This window comes from Numenius arquata, chromosome 3 (assembly GCF_964106895.1).
Source record: "Numenius arquata chromosome 3, bNumArq3.hap1.1, whole genome shotgun sequence".
NCBI classification, from domain to species: Eukaryota; Metazoa; Chordata; class Aves; order Charadriiformes; family Scolopacidae; genus Numenius; species Numenius arquata.
The window spans coordinates 45541061-45559850 of NC_133578.1; the positions used below are offsets into that span (position 1 = coordinate 45541061).

Below are 18790 nucleotides of genomic sequence, written 5' to 3' on the forward strand. Positions count from 1 at the left end.
GAGAGAGGCATGAGTAGTATGCAGTTTCAATGTTGTTTAATGTTCATCCTCTAGTGGCAATAATGGCAAATTACTGTTTGGTTAGCAACTCTCTTCATGTGCAAAATTTCTTTATGCATATTTATATTGCAATATCACCACAGTGTAAAAATAAAAAAAAACTTAAAGGGAGCAAGAGAGTCCAACACCTCCAAAAAATAGGCCTCTAATTATTAGTGACCTTAAGTATGGATTGCAGGTGCTCAGGCTAGAAAAGATTAGGGACTACAGACATCAGATTCTTGTGAGAAGATAAGCCCCAAGGCATCGTGTTTTGTAAAATAAAGCCTTTTTTTTCCTGCATGGGTGAATGTGAATCAGAGTTGTAACGGGTTCTGAAGCCTTGCTCTGGTCCTGGCTTTCAAAAGCAGCACTGAACATGTTTGTAAATTCAGAACAGCTTTCCCACTGAGGGTGCTCTTTTAGGGCAGTATTTTTCCTTTAGGAGTTAAGCTATGACCTTGACCTAGGGAACTGTTTTCAGTATGCTTGTCTCTGAACGGATATTACACAATCTACCTGCTGATGGTGACTAAGCATGATGTTGGATGGAGAAGAACAAAAACACTACCAAGAACAGACGGAAGAGACAGAAATGTCTTCACCCTGGATTTATGAGCTCAGCCTTGTTCCCACTGAAGCAATGGTAACACTCCTATTGACAGAGTTGGGAGTGTTCTGCCCAGCTGCAGTACTTCTGTAGGAGGCCAGACGGAAGAGAAAAATGTTTAGCACACATATTTAACATATTTCAGATTTAAATAACAGAGAACTGGTAACTAAGTTACTTCTTCACTGATCATAGCCGAAGAATTTTAGGACAACTAGGAAAAGTGGAAAACTCTTAAATAGATTTTTTTTTTTTTTTTTTTCTCTAAATCACAACAGTTACATTCCTGTTATGGACAAAACCCTGAGTAATAAATCACGTAGCAGTGTCACTGACCTGTATTCCAGCATGTTTTGTTCTATAAGACATACAAGCACAAAAGTCCCCCTTAGCTCCATATGTTGTTACAGTCCACAATGCCTATTACAACAGTTCACTCCTCAACACTTTTGACTTACTAGAAAGAAATGAACAAACATACTGAAATTTTGACTGAGTGGCACCTGGCAAAATTTGAGCAGTTGAAGCTATTGAGTAACATTTTCAAATGTTATTAAAAGCTAGACCTAAGCACAGATCCTAGGGCCCCACCTAGGATATAGCCCACCCCCACCCCCCTGAAAACCTCAGATCTGCTACTCAGTTCTTGTACTGCTGTGTAGGTACCTAATACCCCTATACAATGAATTTTGTTTTATAGTGCAATCAGTCCCAGCAGGCATGCAAAGCCCCATGGAGCTTGACAGCATCTCTTGGTTACCAGTCTCCTGGCTCTGCCCATGCACATGATCTCATGGTACTTTACACCAGTCCCATCCCTCCATCCTGAAACGGGATGTGTGAGCAGGAGATGCATAGCAAACACCAGTCAGACAGAAGTTACGTCTCTCTGCCTTTAGTTTCAACAGCCCACAGGAAAAAAACTCCAGGAAGTGAGAGACCGCATTTCAAATCCCCTTCTCATCTGAGATAGGACCTTAACAGCAAGCATCGTAGGTCACAAGGCAGAAATCACCATCTCTGGACCTACTAAAGAGTCCAGGCTTCTAAGTGGTACCTATCAAAATTGTTCTACTTTGTCGAAGTATTCATTAGAAATGAAGATTGAACTTGCATCATAGGTCAGTGACTCACTGTCTTGCATCTGTGGTATTTTATTTCTTGGGTGTTTGTGGGGGTTTTTTTCTGTTTTAATTCAGTTTTATTGAAGAAATGGAAAGAAGAAGGGGGAGAAACATCCTTCATTACTCCCAGGGAGTGAAAAAAGAAATAAATAAATCATATCTTTTCTGCTTTTTACTGTTGCTGCCATTTTGATCCGTTTTGTTGTCCTTTTGGCCTTCTCTAGCTCTACCTGTCCTCTTCTAACTGGCTTCTGCTTTCACCTCTTCATGTCAGTGCAGGTTTGTACCCTGTAGTGACCCTCTTCTACTGGCAGATCCCATTGGACTCCTGAGTCTTACATCTTCTCCTGAAGAGATGCCAGCAGTGAAAGGGGAAAAGAAATATCTTATATCTCTAGGATAGGAAAATAAATGTTCTCTTTCTAGAAATGGAATAATCCAACTTTATAGTATGGAAGGTGATGTGAATTCAGATATATGGCCAACACTATTGAAAAATTTACTGGGAGAGGAACTGGATCCAAAAAAGCACTTACAAGATGCCTAGGTGAAATGGATTTCAAAGTATATACTTCCCAGCCAAGAAAACACCAAGCAATTTATAGCATCATACAGCATGCAATTAAAGCCAATTGGCGCTGCATGAGAGTATTCATACAAAGGAGATGGGTACTTTAGCACTTATTACTCCTCTCAGAAAAAACCCACACAAAAATTCAAAAGCTGCACAAACCATAGCTCAACAACAGCAACAGGCTTTGCCACCATGGGAGGGAAGCCATTAGAAGTAGACAAAAGGCTTACAAGTGCAATCAAAAACTTTTAATTACAACACATATGTTAATGTGTATATGTGTTACAACTGTAACTGTGCTAGAGGGAAGAAAGAAGGAGTGGAACTGGGATGGTGGAGAAAGAAGTGCTGTTTGGCATCCTGAATGCCCCTGGCTAGCTGAGGAAAAGTCCACTGAGTCTATAGGACTGAAAATAATACTACAAAGGTTATGATGCAAACATACTAACCGATAGTGTATCCTGACCTTGACTAGTATATTCAGTAGCAGGTGGGTTTTTTGGGCCACAACTGGGTAATGATAAAAATTGATTAAAGAAAACAAAACACAGAGCAAAGCCCTTACATGAGGCTGGCAAAATGAAAAGACTCTGATGACTACATCTGGAGAACAGATAGGGCAATAACAGGGCAAGCAAAACAACAATAGCAGGCTCATGACATCTAAAAGGTCATTTGGCCATTCCAGTTTCTCAAAATGCAAAATCAGTGGAGTTAATGGAACATAAGACTTGAACTGATATTTTAAAATATTTTAAAAGGTGTCATTTTTTTTGCATATAATTAATAAGTCTGCAGAACACATTTTCACTAGATATCTTTGATACTGATAAAATTATCAAATCAGAGGGGGGGGAATATATGAAAATGTAGAAAATAATGTTTAAAAAAAAGGTGGTGTTGCGGCGGTTATTTATTTTTGTCATGTTGACCGTGTCATGGTCAACCAGTCACTGATTGTAGTAACAACAGCAACAACAAAAATAAAATTTGTCATACTTTTATAGTTACACATATAAGCATTTCTACAACAGCTCAATCAACCAGATTTCATGAGAGAAAAACTTGAGATATCTAATAATCCTTCTCTGTGTCTGTCTTAGTTTTTACAACCAGCCCATCATTACCAAACTGTGGGTCACTAGAAGTTTTATTCTTTTCCATGTGGTGTTGCTACAGAAGGCAAAATCACAGTGATTTATTGGAGCCAGTCAAATTCCTATTTGTAAAGAGATGCACTTTGCTTTCATCTGTAACAAAGCACCTTGACAATCTAATTGTGGCTTTTTGCTTTGTTTCATTATACATTAATTATATTGATTTTTTTTTTTTAATCCAGTAACTCTGTGTGATCTCTGTGTTTGATGGCAGAGACTATTTATACAGTAGGTCAGGCAAATATTCATATGACTTTCAATCTTATCTCCAGTGTGATTTTGATATAATAACCGGTTGGATTAACCCCTTCACATCTCTATTTGCAAAATGTGCTCTTCTTCACGAAGCCTTAAACTGCTGACAAGTAAACTTAGCAGCTTCAGTTTTATCTAAAATGCTGGCTGGGGTGTATTCATCCATGAGTAGGTGCCACACAGGGTGACCTGCCCGAACAAGGGTGTTGTGTCTCACAGTTACTTTGTCTTCATGCTGTTCTCCTACCTCTTTCTATAGAAAGCAAGCCCTCCTCCCCTCACACTGAAAGGTTCAGGTGTCCCAAGAAGAGGCCAGCATGAGCATCTTTGTTCCTCTGGACAGTATGAACTTGCTTGTACCTCACTGTGAATCCCCTGCAACGAGCTTGAAATAGGAAATACATGTAGATTAAGGCTGCGGTGAGCATCAAAAGGTTTCATAGCTTGATAACTATCAGACACTAATTCAGTGGTGGTGATGTTTGAATGGTTCAGGCAACCCTGTATCCCAGCAGCAGCTTACTTGTCTCAGTTCTCCACACAAGCCTCAAGCTCTCTAGAACTAACTTAAGTCCCAGACTCCCGTGTCTCATGCTCTGGTGAAACCATAGAGGCTCTGAAACCTGAAAAAAAGTACTCTTGGTATTACTAGCAACAATATTATTATAATAATTAATGGCAATGATATTGCTGAAATCAGAAATGCTCCAGGACAAAAGGCAGGGACAGGTTTCTTGACAAAAGCAGCTGGACAAACTGCTTTATTTTTGTAAGAACTGGTGCAGAAATGAATAACCTAAACATGGAAAACAATTGTAAATGATCCAGAGGAATGTGCCCTCCTCTTTTAACAGCATATCATTTTGCTGTAAGTAACAGCGCTCTCGTTCTCTTGCTAAGATTTTCTAGCTGCTGTCTTCTGCTCTGCCTGCAGCCCAGCTCCTGTTCCTGTAGAAGGCACAGCTCAGGTGTGTTTGTCCCCCAGCTTTGGCTTCCCTCTTCATAGGATGGATAACCAGAGAAAAGGGACCTCTTGACTTACTGTGGTCTGGGTCTTATACCTATTTTTATTAGCTTTTTTAAAAGCATAAAAGATGAAATAATGGCATTTTAGGTTCTACTACTAACAGTCAAATATACTCATGGAGGAGAAAAGCCTCCATGAAGCCTCAGAAGAAAAGAGCAGAAATTTGAAACATCAGGGGCTCCTCAGTTTTTGGGTTAGCAGTAAGTTCCTTTAAAAATCCAGCCTCTCTACTGTGAATGAGAATATCTGCTGTTGCATTTGATGAGATAGAAACTAATATAAATGAACTATTGTTGTCTGTTGTCTCACGGACACTTTTCCCCTAAGTTGTGCAACTGGCTGTGACTATGACGCCCCTGGTCTGGGGCTGGATCTCACTTTTTCTCCATCAGTACTGCTTACTTTTCTCCCTACTGCATATGCATCTGGCTTGTTCCTGGAAAGCCATGTATTAGTTTGGGGAGGGAAAGGGAGTTTCACGTGCATCCTGTAAAAACGCTTGTTCTGTGAAAGCTGTGTATCATTTTGGGGAGGAAAGGGGAGTTTTGTGCGCCTCCTGGCATTTAACCCATGTGACAGACCCAGGCATTAAAGCCTTCTGTTACTGTCTCAAGCTGTTCTTCATATAAGATGCTGTAATATGTATTTGAAAGCCCTATTATGTTTAAATTGCTTTTAGAGTAAATCTCTGGGGAAGTTACCTTTTCCTTTATCAGCATAACATAGCAAACCTTAAGAAAGCAAACCTAACAGTGTTGAAGGCTTGAGGCTCATGTCATCAGTGCTCACAGCCCTCAGGGACTGCAGTAAAGGACACCTTACTTGGTGGTGCTCTTTTCTGTTTCTGGGACTGGAGAGGTACAGTGGCTGAAGAATGCAAAGAGATTTAAACAGCTGATGTTAGGCTAGGTGCCTGGAGCCGGTGCTAAGGGGATCATTTACATTTTTCAAAGTCCCTCCTAAGCCATAGCTCACTCTGGTAGGCACTGAAAAGCCTTTATTTCCATGGCTGGTCCCAGAAAATACCTGGGGTTAGTAATGCCGACTACAGCAGAAGGGGTGAAGAAGCTTTTTCATATTAACTCTCCACATAGGAACCCATGCTCTGCAACATGCTTTCAGCTTTGACTCTTCTCAAAATGTTTCTGGATTATTTCTCCAGCTAGGCAAACTCGCACCTGTGCCATCACTGCATGGAGCAGCTGGCCCATGGTAGGATGACTACAGGACTTGAACCGGTCTTGCCAGAAGAGCTCAATAGTTCTTAGAAAATAATTGCCTGGCTGGTCTACGCATGTGCAGCATTGTGAACAAGGTGTTTACAACAGTGCCCAGACACTTTAGGTGCCACCAAAGAAATACATTACTTTTTTCTCTTTTTTTTTGAACCTGATGACCCATGATTTGATGCAGAAAGTCCATAGCCCACCCTAGCTAGACTTGCCACGAGACAGCCTCTCACTTCTCTTCTCTCACTAGAGTTTCTGCAGTTTTATTTTTAAGTACATCTAAAATATTTTCCACCTTTTAGCAAAATTAATTGCTGAGGAAAAAAATAGCAAAAGTCCATCTGGAAAAGTTAGAGAATATTAGTGCAACGCAAACTTGGAACACCTCATTATCTGCATCCAGAATCTAATTCTAAAAGTCATGCTTATCCAACCAGAATGGAAAAATAATACCGAATGGCATATATGCCATTGCTACAAAGGGACAACAGTCAATACATGCTTGAATCAAATTATACATCAATAACTTAAGCACTGTCAACTACTTCGATAAAAAATTCCTAATAATCCATAGACCTGAAATAAAGCATTTTTGATAGAGGATAAATGACAGAGAAGGGATTAGGTTTTTTGTATTTCTGTCATAGCTGTTTCTCTTCATATGCTTGATGCAATATATGTGTGTGTATATATCACATAGTAGTTTTGGATATTAAGCTTACAATTCAGGATTAGTTTCTTACCCAATGAAAAATAATGAGGATATTCCACTGGTTGTTTGGGGTTTTTTTAAACGTATCCAGAGGAGCAGTCCCAGTAGGAAATTATTTGGCAAGTCACTTGAATTTTTGGTGATTAGAGGATAAAGATCACTTATATAAAACTTTATGTTCTGTGAGTCACTCCATGTGGCTTTAAAGAAAAAATAAAAAATCCCAAACTTTATTTAACATGCAAAATTAGGTCATTGGCTAAGAATTACTGAGAAACAAATGGGAATAGTCTTGTAGAAAAGTAACCCTTTCCTAGGATTCATGTAGTGTCTTCTGACAAGTGGTTCAAATTAGGGGATGACAGTTGGAACACCTAAAAATTACCATCAAAAGTCTTCAGTAAACACAACTTTACATCATGGATGGTTTTCACCTCCAGACTCTTATCTGTTTGTGTTCTTTAAAGCAATGATGTCAGGGTCAGAGATGGAGATTCGTAGATGAGTTGCAGTATTACATCAAAGAGCCTACATAAACATATACACTACTTTCACTTCATTGATGCCCCATGGCCTATACAAAATCATTGCCTTGTTGATTGATACTGCCCTAAATTATCATAATCTGTTCTTAAATATGCTCATTACATTTATATAAATGAAATATGAAGGGACTGATTTTTATGGGTCTACCTTTTGTGCAGAACATCGGTTCACGAAGTCTGCTTTAGCAGAGTTTTAGGTCTCCTCACTTTGATTGTACAAAAGACAGCAAGGGAAAAAAGGCTGGGCCATCATTTAGAGTTGACCTGTAATCATAAAGAAAACAAAACAAGAACACCTTCAAAATGTTTTCTTAATCTATGGGTTTTTTCATTTATCTTTTGTTTATCTTACTGGGTAAACTGAAAAAATCCAGCTTCTAAAAGGCTGCAAGTTGTTAGGAATTGCCTGGCCAGTTCAGATACTGCCAGCTGCCTGACAGTAAGGAAAAACATGCCAAAGTCCTGAAAACATGATGTTGCTTAGGAAAAATGAGATTCTTCTAAAACTAATGGAAGTTTTGTGAAGTAGACTATGTCAGACAAGGACTCTCTTCTTGCATTAAGTGTCTTTCTGTATCTAGTTACGTAAAAATGATGGTGATGTGTTAAAAAATCCTTTTTAAAAACATTTCATGTGTATTGTTAAAAGCTATTTCCTCTCAGTTCATGTCCCTTTTTTTTTTTAGACAAAAACTGCAGGCAGGAAAGTAGCAGTCACTCTGGAGGACAGTCATTTCAGGGGCAAGTAGCTTATGTTAAGCAGTCAGTAGTAGAATGATCCCCAATTCTGTTCATACAAAGCTATCTAACAGCAGAGAGACATACATAGATAAGTGAATGAATACATGCATACACATATACAAATGCATATGAGCTCATTGGGTCTTTGTCATTTTACAATTGGTTCTACTTTTCATTTGTAATTTTTTTTTCATGTTTCTTAATGAAAGGGACTTTGTTTTGCATTGTTTTCTTTTTCTCTTTGAGGGAGGAAAGAAGACATATTTCTGTATATTTTTCACTTCACATTGAATGGTAAAAGAATTGTGATTTTCCAAGATAGATGTACAAGCAAAACTTAGAAATGAAAGGGGAAAAGAGCATCAGAGCTCGAAAAATTTAATTGGGACGTTCTGCAGAAATTGTCGTGCTCTAGGTTTTCAGCAAAAAGTCCACAGAATTCTATTAAGAACTGTAAAATTGGTTTTGTTAAAAATGCTAGAGAGTTTTAAGGGCCACCAACCTTTGTGTATCCAGATAGATATTCCCTAAAACAACCTGAATTAAAAAAAAATTAAAAATGAGATGAAGTAAAGTGAAAATGTCTCGAGTTGTAAAAGACTGTAACCAGTGAGAATACTTTTTAGAACTGTTATGAATATAGGGGGATGAAAATTCATTACATTATAAACAAAACTTTTGGCATCAATACTAGAAAAAGAAGAGTGAATAATAGAATGTTAAACAATGCTTTGCAGTTCCACTTCACTTTCTTTCACACAAATGATGTATTTACAAAAGAGGAGAACTAAATGCAAAATAACCAACCAACTAAAACCCATGCTACATTACATGACTTGACAGTGAAATTTGCTATTTCCAGCTCAGTACATACTGCAATACCAGGATAAAATAATCTATTCAGCACAGTGAAGTTTGAATACTTTTGGTTTTATTGTAGTGACAACTGCTGCATGCAAAAGAGAAAAGGAAAGATTATTTTTTCTCCCCAGGTGATATATGAGGAGGTGGAGAGGGGAACAGGACAGACAGAAAAACAGATATCTCATTTATTTCTGGACTGTTTGACAAACACTGGTTTCCCTCAAGTGCATGTTTTGAGGACTGATGCTCCTCTCACCCCAGCAGCAGTAGCAAAACTGAGCCCAGACGTGGGAGATCCCTCCAGCTTCGGCTCACAGCCCATGTCGGTGGTTAACGCGAGGACTCCTACGTGCATGTGTGCAGTGGTTACAGGATCCTGATGGCTTCATCACCCTTGGGGCCTCCTCTTTGGTATGTCACTGTACTCCTAACCTGGAGCCACATGACAAAAATTAAACAAGGGTTTGTTGCATTTGTTGCTGTGGAAATACAAAGTTAGTTGCTTCAGTTCCAATGGGATTTCCCTCTTCCCCTTCCTCTCCCCCTTCTCCCCCCTCTCCCCCTTTTTTAAAAAACATTTACATTTTTATAAAATGTCAAGAACAGGAGACATTTGCGACAGGCAAAAGGGGAGGGGATACCCCCCACTCATCCATCCCCCTCTGCCCGTTTCCCCTCCACCCTCGCCACATTTTTCCTTGTTAACTGTACTAGGACAGAGAGGTGGGGGTGAGGGAATAAAAGCATTCCTGCATGTCTGGAGGAAAGAAAAAAGATAAAGGGGGAAAGTGAAAGGGGAGGGGAAGAGCGGTCAGAGACCAGAAGCGCCAGTGAAATGATGCTTCTCCAGCCCTCCTGTTCAGATAATAGTTAACTCGGGGTTAAAGATTAATAGCCAGGCAAAGCACTGTATAAATGGCCCGGGCGAGCTGAATGTATGTGAACTGCCTCCTGCTCCTCAGCCTGCTGAACTGCCCTCTCTCTGTCCCTCCTCATCATCGACATGAGTAGCCTGCGGTCTCTGCTGCGCCGCTGCTGGCTGCCGTACCTGCTGCTGCCGGCGCTCTTGGGCCCCCGCCTCGCCGCCGGGGTGGCCCTGCAGCCCATGCACTGCGCCCCGTGCACCCCGGAGAAGCTCGCCCTCTGCCCGCCCGTGGCGCCCGGCTGCCCGGAGGCGGCCCGGCAGCCCGGCTGCGGCTGCTGCCAGACCTGCGCCCTCGGGGCAGGCCAGCCCTGCGGGGTCTACACGGCCCGCTGCCGCCAGGGGCTCCGCTGCCACGTCCCCGCGGGAGAGCCCCGGCCGCTCTCCGCCCTCATCGAGGGCCGCGGGACGTGCCTGCCCGCCAGCGAGGCCGGAGGGACGCGCACGGCGGAGCCGGCAGGTACCTTGCGATCGCGTCCCCGCTCCACGCCCGCGGGGCTAGGGCGCGGCGGCTGAACCCCCGGCCCAGCGCTCGGCGGCGGGATGCTTGTGAAGGCGCGGCGGGCGCTGGGCGTTAGGAGCTTGGAAAAAGGAGCAAAGTTAGGCAGGCGTTTGAAAAATGGGGAAGACGGACTGTGTTTTTCAGGAAAACGTGCTCTAGCCTGCGCGAGGTGAGACGCGCCCTGGTGCGGAGCCAAGCGCTGTTGGCAGCAGGCTGTTACGCCACAGCCAGCAAGCGGGAAAACCCTACAGCGCAGTAATGGGACCATGCAGAATAATCAGAATAAGGTTTCTGGGAAGTTATAGACAGTTTTTCTCTAGTAGTAAACAGTAACCATAGTAGGACGAATATTTTCTAGACTTTGCTTATGTCCACCTCCAAAAGTCATGATAGAGACTGAAAAGACCTCACCGGGCTTTGTGCCCGGCTTCAAGAATAAAACGTATCTGAAGTAGTACAGTGCTAGCTAAACTGTCTGAGCAAAAAGACATATCAAGCATCTATTGCTTCTTCAGTGTTATTTCATTATTTTACAAACTTGTTGTTGCTATTATTATTACCACAACCATCATTACTGCTGTGTCGATGCAGGGGTGATTAAGGTAACTCAGTAGCATTACAAAAATAATCGTTGTTGACTCAAAATAACAATGACCATTGGTGGCAGTGAGTGGAGTTTCTCTTGTACTTCAGGGGGCGGGGCGGGGAGAGAACAGTGATTAAATTGAGCGTTTAAGGCTCCTGCTGTTAAAAAGGTCTAGTATTTGATTTTATTCTTTTCCTTCCTTCCTTCCTTCCTTCCTTCCTTCCTTCCTTCCTTCCTTCCTTCCTTCCTTCCTTCCTTCCTTCCTTCCTTCCTTCCTTCCTTCCTTCCTTCCTTCCTTCCTTCCTTCCTTCCTTCCTTCCCTCCTCAGTTTTCCACCTCCATTTTAGCTTAAACGTTGTCAAAGCCAAAAACGTGGTTTTTAGTCCATCGGATGATTGTTTACAGCCTTCATCCAACAAGTTTAGACACATGTCAAACTTTTATCCCATGATGAGTCCCTGCAATTGCAAAGAGCTTCTATTGCTTCTAGTGGGAGAGTTCACACACACTGGGTTAGGCACTGGCGTGCGTGCCATGAGCAGGCAGATCCAAACAGTTTCTGCTATTCCCTGGCTATTTGATCCACTGCAGAGCAGCATGAGCTGCTGGCTCTCTGAAGCGACACCCCTTCTTATACGTGAGGCAAGCCACAGAACAAAGAAAAGGATGGCATGGGATCAGGTCTGGACCAGTTCCTTTCCTGAATAAAACCTGAAACACATCATGCTGACAAAAATCTAAATTCATTACAAGTTTAACTCCAGTCTTTCCTCATTTAGCAAAGTCTCTGCAATCCACTGTGGTCAAGAAAGTTTTTTCATTTCTAACAGACTGGCTGCAGCTTAATCTTTGGGATTAGAGTGATTTTGGAGGATCATAAAATAACCAGCTTGCTGGAGAACAGATGATGCATATGATTCATATGAATTTATGACAAAAGTTTAATTTGCTGTGCTGCACATGTAATTTATTACTCCTGCAAGAGCTTAATGGATTGGTCTTAGATATTACTTTTTTTTTTGCTGTTGTTGATTCTTCTTTTTCTTTACCTTTTTAACTTGGAGAAATAAATGCAAAAGTTCACTGAAGATATTCACCTTAATATCATTCTTCTCCAGACTCTATCGAACCTGAGGATATACCTTTGGAAAGCACTGAAATGACACACGATCAGCTGCTGAACTATCAGTTGATGTTTCCCATCGGCCAGGACAAATCCATTCCCTGGAATGCCATCACTGCTTATGAAAACATGAAAGCAAAGAGAATATCTGAACTCAAGAAATGGAAAGAGCAGGTGGGTTTTCTTTGCAAATCTTTCAGAGACCATTTCAGTAGATGCTGTTGATTCAGAATACAAAATAAAAATGCATGTGTAATTCTAGAAGCAACACTGGGATGTCAGTATTTTGGGTAGCCAGCAAACAGACTTTTGGAATGCCATCACCAGATGCTTGGGTAACAGGCAAAATGGCAGGAGTGATAAAAACAGGTGTGCATCAGATATATCCTAGACAGACTTCGTGCAGAGACTGAATCTCTCCGTGTATTTACTATCAGATTATAACATGAGCCCTTAGTTTCCAGGAGGCCATGTTAAAATCTTGGACTCCTTTCGTGTTTTAGTTAAAAAATAAGACATTTGTCACTGGTCCAATGCTCAGTGAAATAAAAGGGAGTCCTTACATACAGCAAACCAAAAGATGTTTCTTTCTGATCACCAGGAAATGCTATTAGGTAGACGAATGTAAAAAGACAGAAAATGCAAAAATTAAAGTAAGCTTCTACCTGCAAAATCGCTGTGGGACATGGGGTGTGGGGCCTTTGCAAGCAGGTCTGTGTTCCACTTGAGGGCACCAGAGAACCACAGTTAGACCAGTCCCACTCCGCCAGCACCCCCCCCCCCCCACGGAGCTGAATTAGAATCGGGCACTAGAGAAGCCCAGTTTTGTAATGTTTTTGTTTGTAATGGTTGCAGACAAAATGAAAAAAAAAAAAAAAAAGGCAAAAAACCGTACTAACCACAACCCCACCTTAGGAAACCTCATTCCACATCCAGAACAGGACTTAATCACTGATTTAGTTTGAACTATTATACATAAGTGCTGTGAGCGCCAGTTCTGATTTTTAGGCTTCTGCTTTTCTCACCCAGAGCCACAGACAAGTCCATTGACTTGAATAGGACCACTTATGTGAAGGGCTGACACAGGGAGGTCTTGCAAAAGCAGAGGGTATGATTATTTTCATTCTAAAGTAAAAATATTTGTTCAGTCACTTCTCCCCTTTCACTCATTTAAACACATTAGGTACTATTAACATTGAGACCATTATGACTTTGAAAAAAGGAACGAGAAAATTGTGAAAATAGTGAATATTGCAAACAGTTCTTCATCTCCAGTTGCAGGCACATTGGATTTGGGTCTCAGAGCCACAGGGGTGCTCTCTATTCTGCTTTGGCGACAGCTCTGTCCTGTACAAAAGATAACAAACATTCAGATGTTTGTTCTTGCACCATCTATATAAGTCTTGCACCTATTTGCCATACATCAACAGAGCGCAGGGCCATGGCAACCCAGAAAAATGTGGCTAGTCTCACGTACACCAGCCTCCTAACGTGCACCTCCCCATAATAGGAGAGATTGTACCCTCTAAGCAGTAATGTGTTTACTTAGTACAGGTTAAATTTCCTTGTGTGGCAATTTAAGGTCTTAAATCCTCATGTTTCTGAGGACAGAAAATACCTCAAAGAATAAAACCAAAGGCCTAAACGCAACACCAGAGTTTTCTGGCTGTGCTCCTACTGAAAAACAGTAAAAACTGCATGGAAAGCAGCCTGGGTGCAGATTGTATGACTAATAAGTATTTCCAGCTTTTTGCTAGCTCTATGCTGATCACTTTTTGTTTAGCTGGTTTCTTTGTGATTTTGGTATTGACCTTTGCATGGTGTTCTTGCAGGGACCTTGTCAGAAGGAGCTCTACAGAGCCCTGTATAAACTGGCAAAGGCTCAGCAGAGAAGCGGGGGGGAGATTTACAAATTCTACTTGCCCAACTGCAACAAGAATGGATTTTACCACAGCAAACAGGTACGTGCCTTCTCCCATGTTTCCTCGTAGCAGCACTGCGACTAGCCTGACACAGCCAAGCCTTTCATAGCCCTCTGCTCCCAAACTCAGGAGTTTGCAGCTGCTGGAAAAGCAGGTTGTGAAAGCAGGGATACTTAGTAGTGGGAGCAGATGGTTTGTCGTTCTCTTAAAAGTGAGCCGTGTGATGAGGGCTGACAGCGATGGAGGCAGGAGTCTTTTCCATTCACAGAACAGGTGCATGCAAGGCCTTCTCCAAAATCTTTTAACCCTCTCAGCTCTCCGGCCAAATCAAGCTCAACGTACCTGATTTTAGCATATTCCCAGTTGACATTAATTCATAATATCCACCATACTGCCTGCAGAGCCCCTTGAATATATAATAATCACTACGGAGCAAGGAGTCTCTCAGCTCCTAGGCAGTGAAAAACACAAGCAGTGAAAAAATTATCTGCAGCAAAATTAGCCTTCTGAAAGTAGAACAAAAATACTGATTTGTGCCACCTATGGATTCTGTTATATACTCGTTTCCATTATAGCCTCAAAAAAAGCCATTGCAAGTTATACTAAGAGTAACCTGCAAGCCTAACTAAAGCTCCAGACCTCGGGCCACACCCTTGTAACCACAGGTCATGCATACAAATTTAGTAGGTCTGCATAAATCTGTGTCACCGTGACTCCTTGTTTTTGGGCATGGCACCGCTGTGTGACTCACAAACATTGTGACCTGGGATCTAATCAGGCACAAACAGAAATCTGTTTAACCCCCTCCCGAAGAAAAAACACCCCCTATTTGCCTCCTTGTGTGAAGAGCCAGACCATCCAGTCATTGCTCTCACCCTACCAGCTTGTATATTCTGCCTTCCTTCGGTTTCTCACGCTGGAAGATGTTGCTGTTTTATGCTGCTGTTCACCAAGGAGTGGACAAACTGTTTTAAATCTGAAGTTGCTGTTGTGGTAGCTGAGCTTGGGTCATGGCTTCCTAACCAAACACGTTCCTCAGGGGCTCTGTCAGAGCAGGGACCACCGCATTCAGAACAAGTCTGTGCATGTCAGGTCCCCACCTTCTGATCCTAATTCTGTCTGAGAACTCTATTTGCAGTATCTCATAGGTAATCTTCTGCTTACAGTTACTTATTGTGGGGTTTATTTTGCTAATAATATTCTAGTGTGAAACTTCACTGGATGGAGAGTCTGCTGGATGCTGGTGTGTCTATCCAAAAAATGGAAGAAGAATTCCTGGATCTCCAGAAATGAAAGGAGACCCCGAATGCCAACAGTATCTCAACTCACAAGAATAAAACTAAACACATTCATTCACATCAAGTTTTCTGTGGGGCCTGATCTAGTCAGGAGACATTTTAGTCATCAGAAGACATTTCAATAGGTTTTGTGCCCCTGATTTTCAGCATATGAGTAACTCCATAAAGTAACTTTTTTACTGCACTGGGATTACTCAGATGCTCGAGTGACAGATATGAGCAACTGCAAGATCAAGTCGTACAATCTTGTAGATTTTGTTTGTATAATATTATAGATACTTTCATATGTAAAGCTGTTGAATTATTTATTTCACAGTACGTGTATTTTTGTCTCTGTGTGTTGTTACTAATTTATATCCTCAAACACTTCATAACTTTATATGTAAATACTTAATATTATTGCTCTTATATTGGAGGAATGTTGCTACTTCAAATGACATAACTCTACTGGGAAAAATGGCTTGTAAACTTGCATTTTTGTACTACGTATTTATAGATGAAAAACTGAATTTTAAAAAATAGCTTTCAGTAGAGAACACGCTTAGAAACTTATTTAAAACCTGTTTTGTTTATATATCATGTTGCTTTTGCACCTCTATTTCAATGTCAAGCTGTTTCTCAAAAAAGTAAGTCTAAACCTTGATTATATACTGAAGGTCCTGATGGGACAGTATTTGTTTCTATTTTCCAAACATATGCACTGGATAAATGGCAAAACACAACAGGATATTCTGTACCACCTTTGACAGGTGTAAGTTGTTCACATGTTGACATTGTCATGTTATTTAAGATGAGCTATTAAATAATGTCTTCTATACTGTCCCAGTCTCTTCTCTGCGTGTTCCCGTTCAGCAGCCTGACCTCAGCAGGACAGCACAGCAGCAGGTGGGAGTGCAGAGGAAAACACACCTCTCACAAATCTGCCTGCTGAACTCCTCGCACCATGTTCCTGCAATAAGTTTTCTTCTTTTGCTCTCCCTGCCCCATTCCCCTTCTCTCGTCCTCTCCAATCCTGGCTGTGCTCTGCAAGCCTTTGCTTTTGGCAAAGCAGCAGCCTCCAAGGGAAGTTAGTAAAAGATTTCTGGGTGGGAAAGCTGGATGCCTTTCTCTGCTCAAAAGCTCGAGGCAGCAGTATTTGTGCATTTATAAGATAATGTCCAGACTAGGAAGAACCATTTCCTGCACAGAAAGTCAGAGGTTATAAAAGGGAGGCTGGGGAAAAGTGGCCTTATTATTTTTGCTGAAAGCAGAGAAAAGGGTCCCCTTGGCTTGGGATGCATTCCCTCTCCCTCCCCGACATGTTCCTTCGACTTAGTGGTTGCAGAGAAAAAGAGAGAAAGCAAGTGACTTCCCTGCCAGATTCAAGCTGGTTCTGGCCACGGAGAAACTGGTGTGGGAGTTAGCAAATCCCAAACGTGGAAACAGTCTGCACCAACCCTCCCTGAGAAAACAGCCTGAAAGGAGAGCAATAACATTTTCAAAGAGCCTGGCGGCAGGTTCTCATCCTAGCTACAAGATACTAGAACAGGGAGAGGGGTTTAGGGGCACTCTTTCCTTTAAATGTTAAGTACCAGGAGCAGAAATTGCTTTGTATAGCATTCAGGCATGACAGGCCAATTTCTTAGAGGGATTTAGCTCCTTACCTCCCACTTGAAAGCAACAGGGGATGAGTGCCTCTTTATCTGCAATCTGGCCTCATGTGACATCTTGCCAGGACTCACCAGGACAGACTTCTGCTGAGCTGCTCTGAGATGGGCTGTCTGACTTGTGCCAGACTCTGCTGTATGCTGGGGTTAGGACTAATGCAAGGAGGTAAAGAAGGCAAATTTTATCTCTCCTATCACAGTGCTGTCATTACGTTCAGACCATAGATGCCATGCATGGTGATTTGTCCTAATTTTTATGATCGCCTCCGTAACAGTGAAAAATCAAAGGTCTGTAATCTTCCTTTGGTTTTGTTATTGTTTTCTGTTTGTGGGGTGCTTTTTTTTTTTTTTTTTTGGCATGTGTCAACTGGCAATCCTGGCTTCAGTGTGTGCCTGCTGCAGTGGTCCTACCTGCACTGGCGAACCAAGCCTGGTGGGAATGAGTGGGGAAACAGAAAAGGCGCTGCAGGATGCTCTTAGCAGCTCAGGTCACCTGGCATGCGGCTGAATGTGTAAAGGGGATGTACTGTTCCTCGTTATTTCAGCTCCCTCCCTTCACATCCTCTTGCACTTCTCCTACCCCACCTAAAAAGAATTAATTGGTGGGAATGTCTTAAGTGAGCATCTGTAATGTTTAATTCACGTTATCTGAGAACCCTACCTACCCAGTTTGTGCTTCTTCCTGCCAAAACCCTGACAGGCCTCCTGCAGCAGGGTTTGTTCCAGCCATGCCTCCTCTTGCCCCTGGCCTAATGCCAGCTGCAAAATGCTCATAGCACAGAAATGAGGTCACTGCCGTCTGCACTTTATTTTCTACCCTCCTTTTCCCCTAAAGCTGTTAAAGACAGCCTACAGTCACCTGTAGGGCTCTGCTCACGCTGTGTCAGTTCTGCTCATCACTTTGGGATACAGCAGAGGCACATTCGTGTAGGCTAGTGCTGGCAGAAGGCAAGGGGAGAGAAAGAAGGAGAGAAAGAAAATGGGGGTGGAGGGCAGCCAATGCTAATACTGAAAGCTCATCAACTTCTCTGCCATACGAACACATACTCTGCAAAGGCAAAACTTAGGTAGGGAGCAGCTTTCTGCAGACCCAGCCCAAAACACAATCAGATACTAAGCTTGTCAAGATTTAGCCTTTTCCTTTCCAAAAACAATATATTCCTTTGACCTTGCATTTGCTAATGAGAGTCCTAAACACATGACAAAATAAAAAAGGAAACAGAAAATGTGTCACTTACAGCTTTCTTTCCTCAAGAGGAAGAAAAGTGAGATGGAAAAGAATGGCACACATCATAGGCTTGTCACAGGATTTTCTGCACTCCTGGAAAGAGCTTAGCTCCCATAGCGTCAGACACTATGTGGGAGCCCCCAAAAAATACCAAACCAGAGCAGGTTTTTTTCTGCAAAGTCAGATCCAAAGATGTTCGTGCTTTACCAGCAGTATAGAAGCACTGACTGCAGAATTAGAAACGTTATTTTTCTACCCACATCACTGCCTTGCTATTGCAGAACACTACCATCTAATCCCTGCCCAGCCCATAATAACAATAATAATAAGCATCCATAAAAAAAAAAAAAAGATCCAAGTGACTCATTCCAAGCTAGACTCTAGCCCATGCTGCACGTCGAATGGACAAGTTCTATCTCTATATTTAGACAACACCTTTGAAGTGGGTCTACTTTTCCTCGGCTATCACTTCACTGATAAACCACTAGCCTAAACAGCCTCCCCAGACTGCAGTTACAACAGGTCCTAGGCTTTCTATTTGCCAACACATTTCGTATTTATGGACCAATTATTTTACGCACTTGTTGTACATTGCATCAAGAATCAGGCAGGGATTCAGACTGCACAGGAAAGTGTGGTATGAGCACCTTAACAAACACCTGATTGTGCTTAGCACATTTGCCTTC

General features: G+C 42.0%; 1 protein-coding gene across 1 annotated transcript; it reads left to right on the top strand.

Moving 5' to 3' along the window:
* Positions 1 to 9880: 9880 nt before the first annotated feature.
* Positions 9881 to 15269, top strand: IGFBP1 (insulin like growth factor binding protein 1). Its single transcript, XM_074145712.1, has 4 exons — positions 9881 to 10259; positions 12006 to 12184; positions 13843 to 13971; positions 15138 to 15269. Exons 1-4 carry the CDS (start codon positions 9881 to 9883, stop codon positions 15267 to 15269), a joined length of 819 nt encoding a protein of 272 aa, XP_074001813.1.
* Positions 15270 to 18790: the final 3521 nt, after the last annotated feature.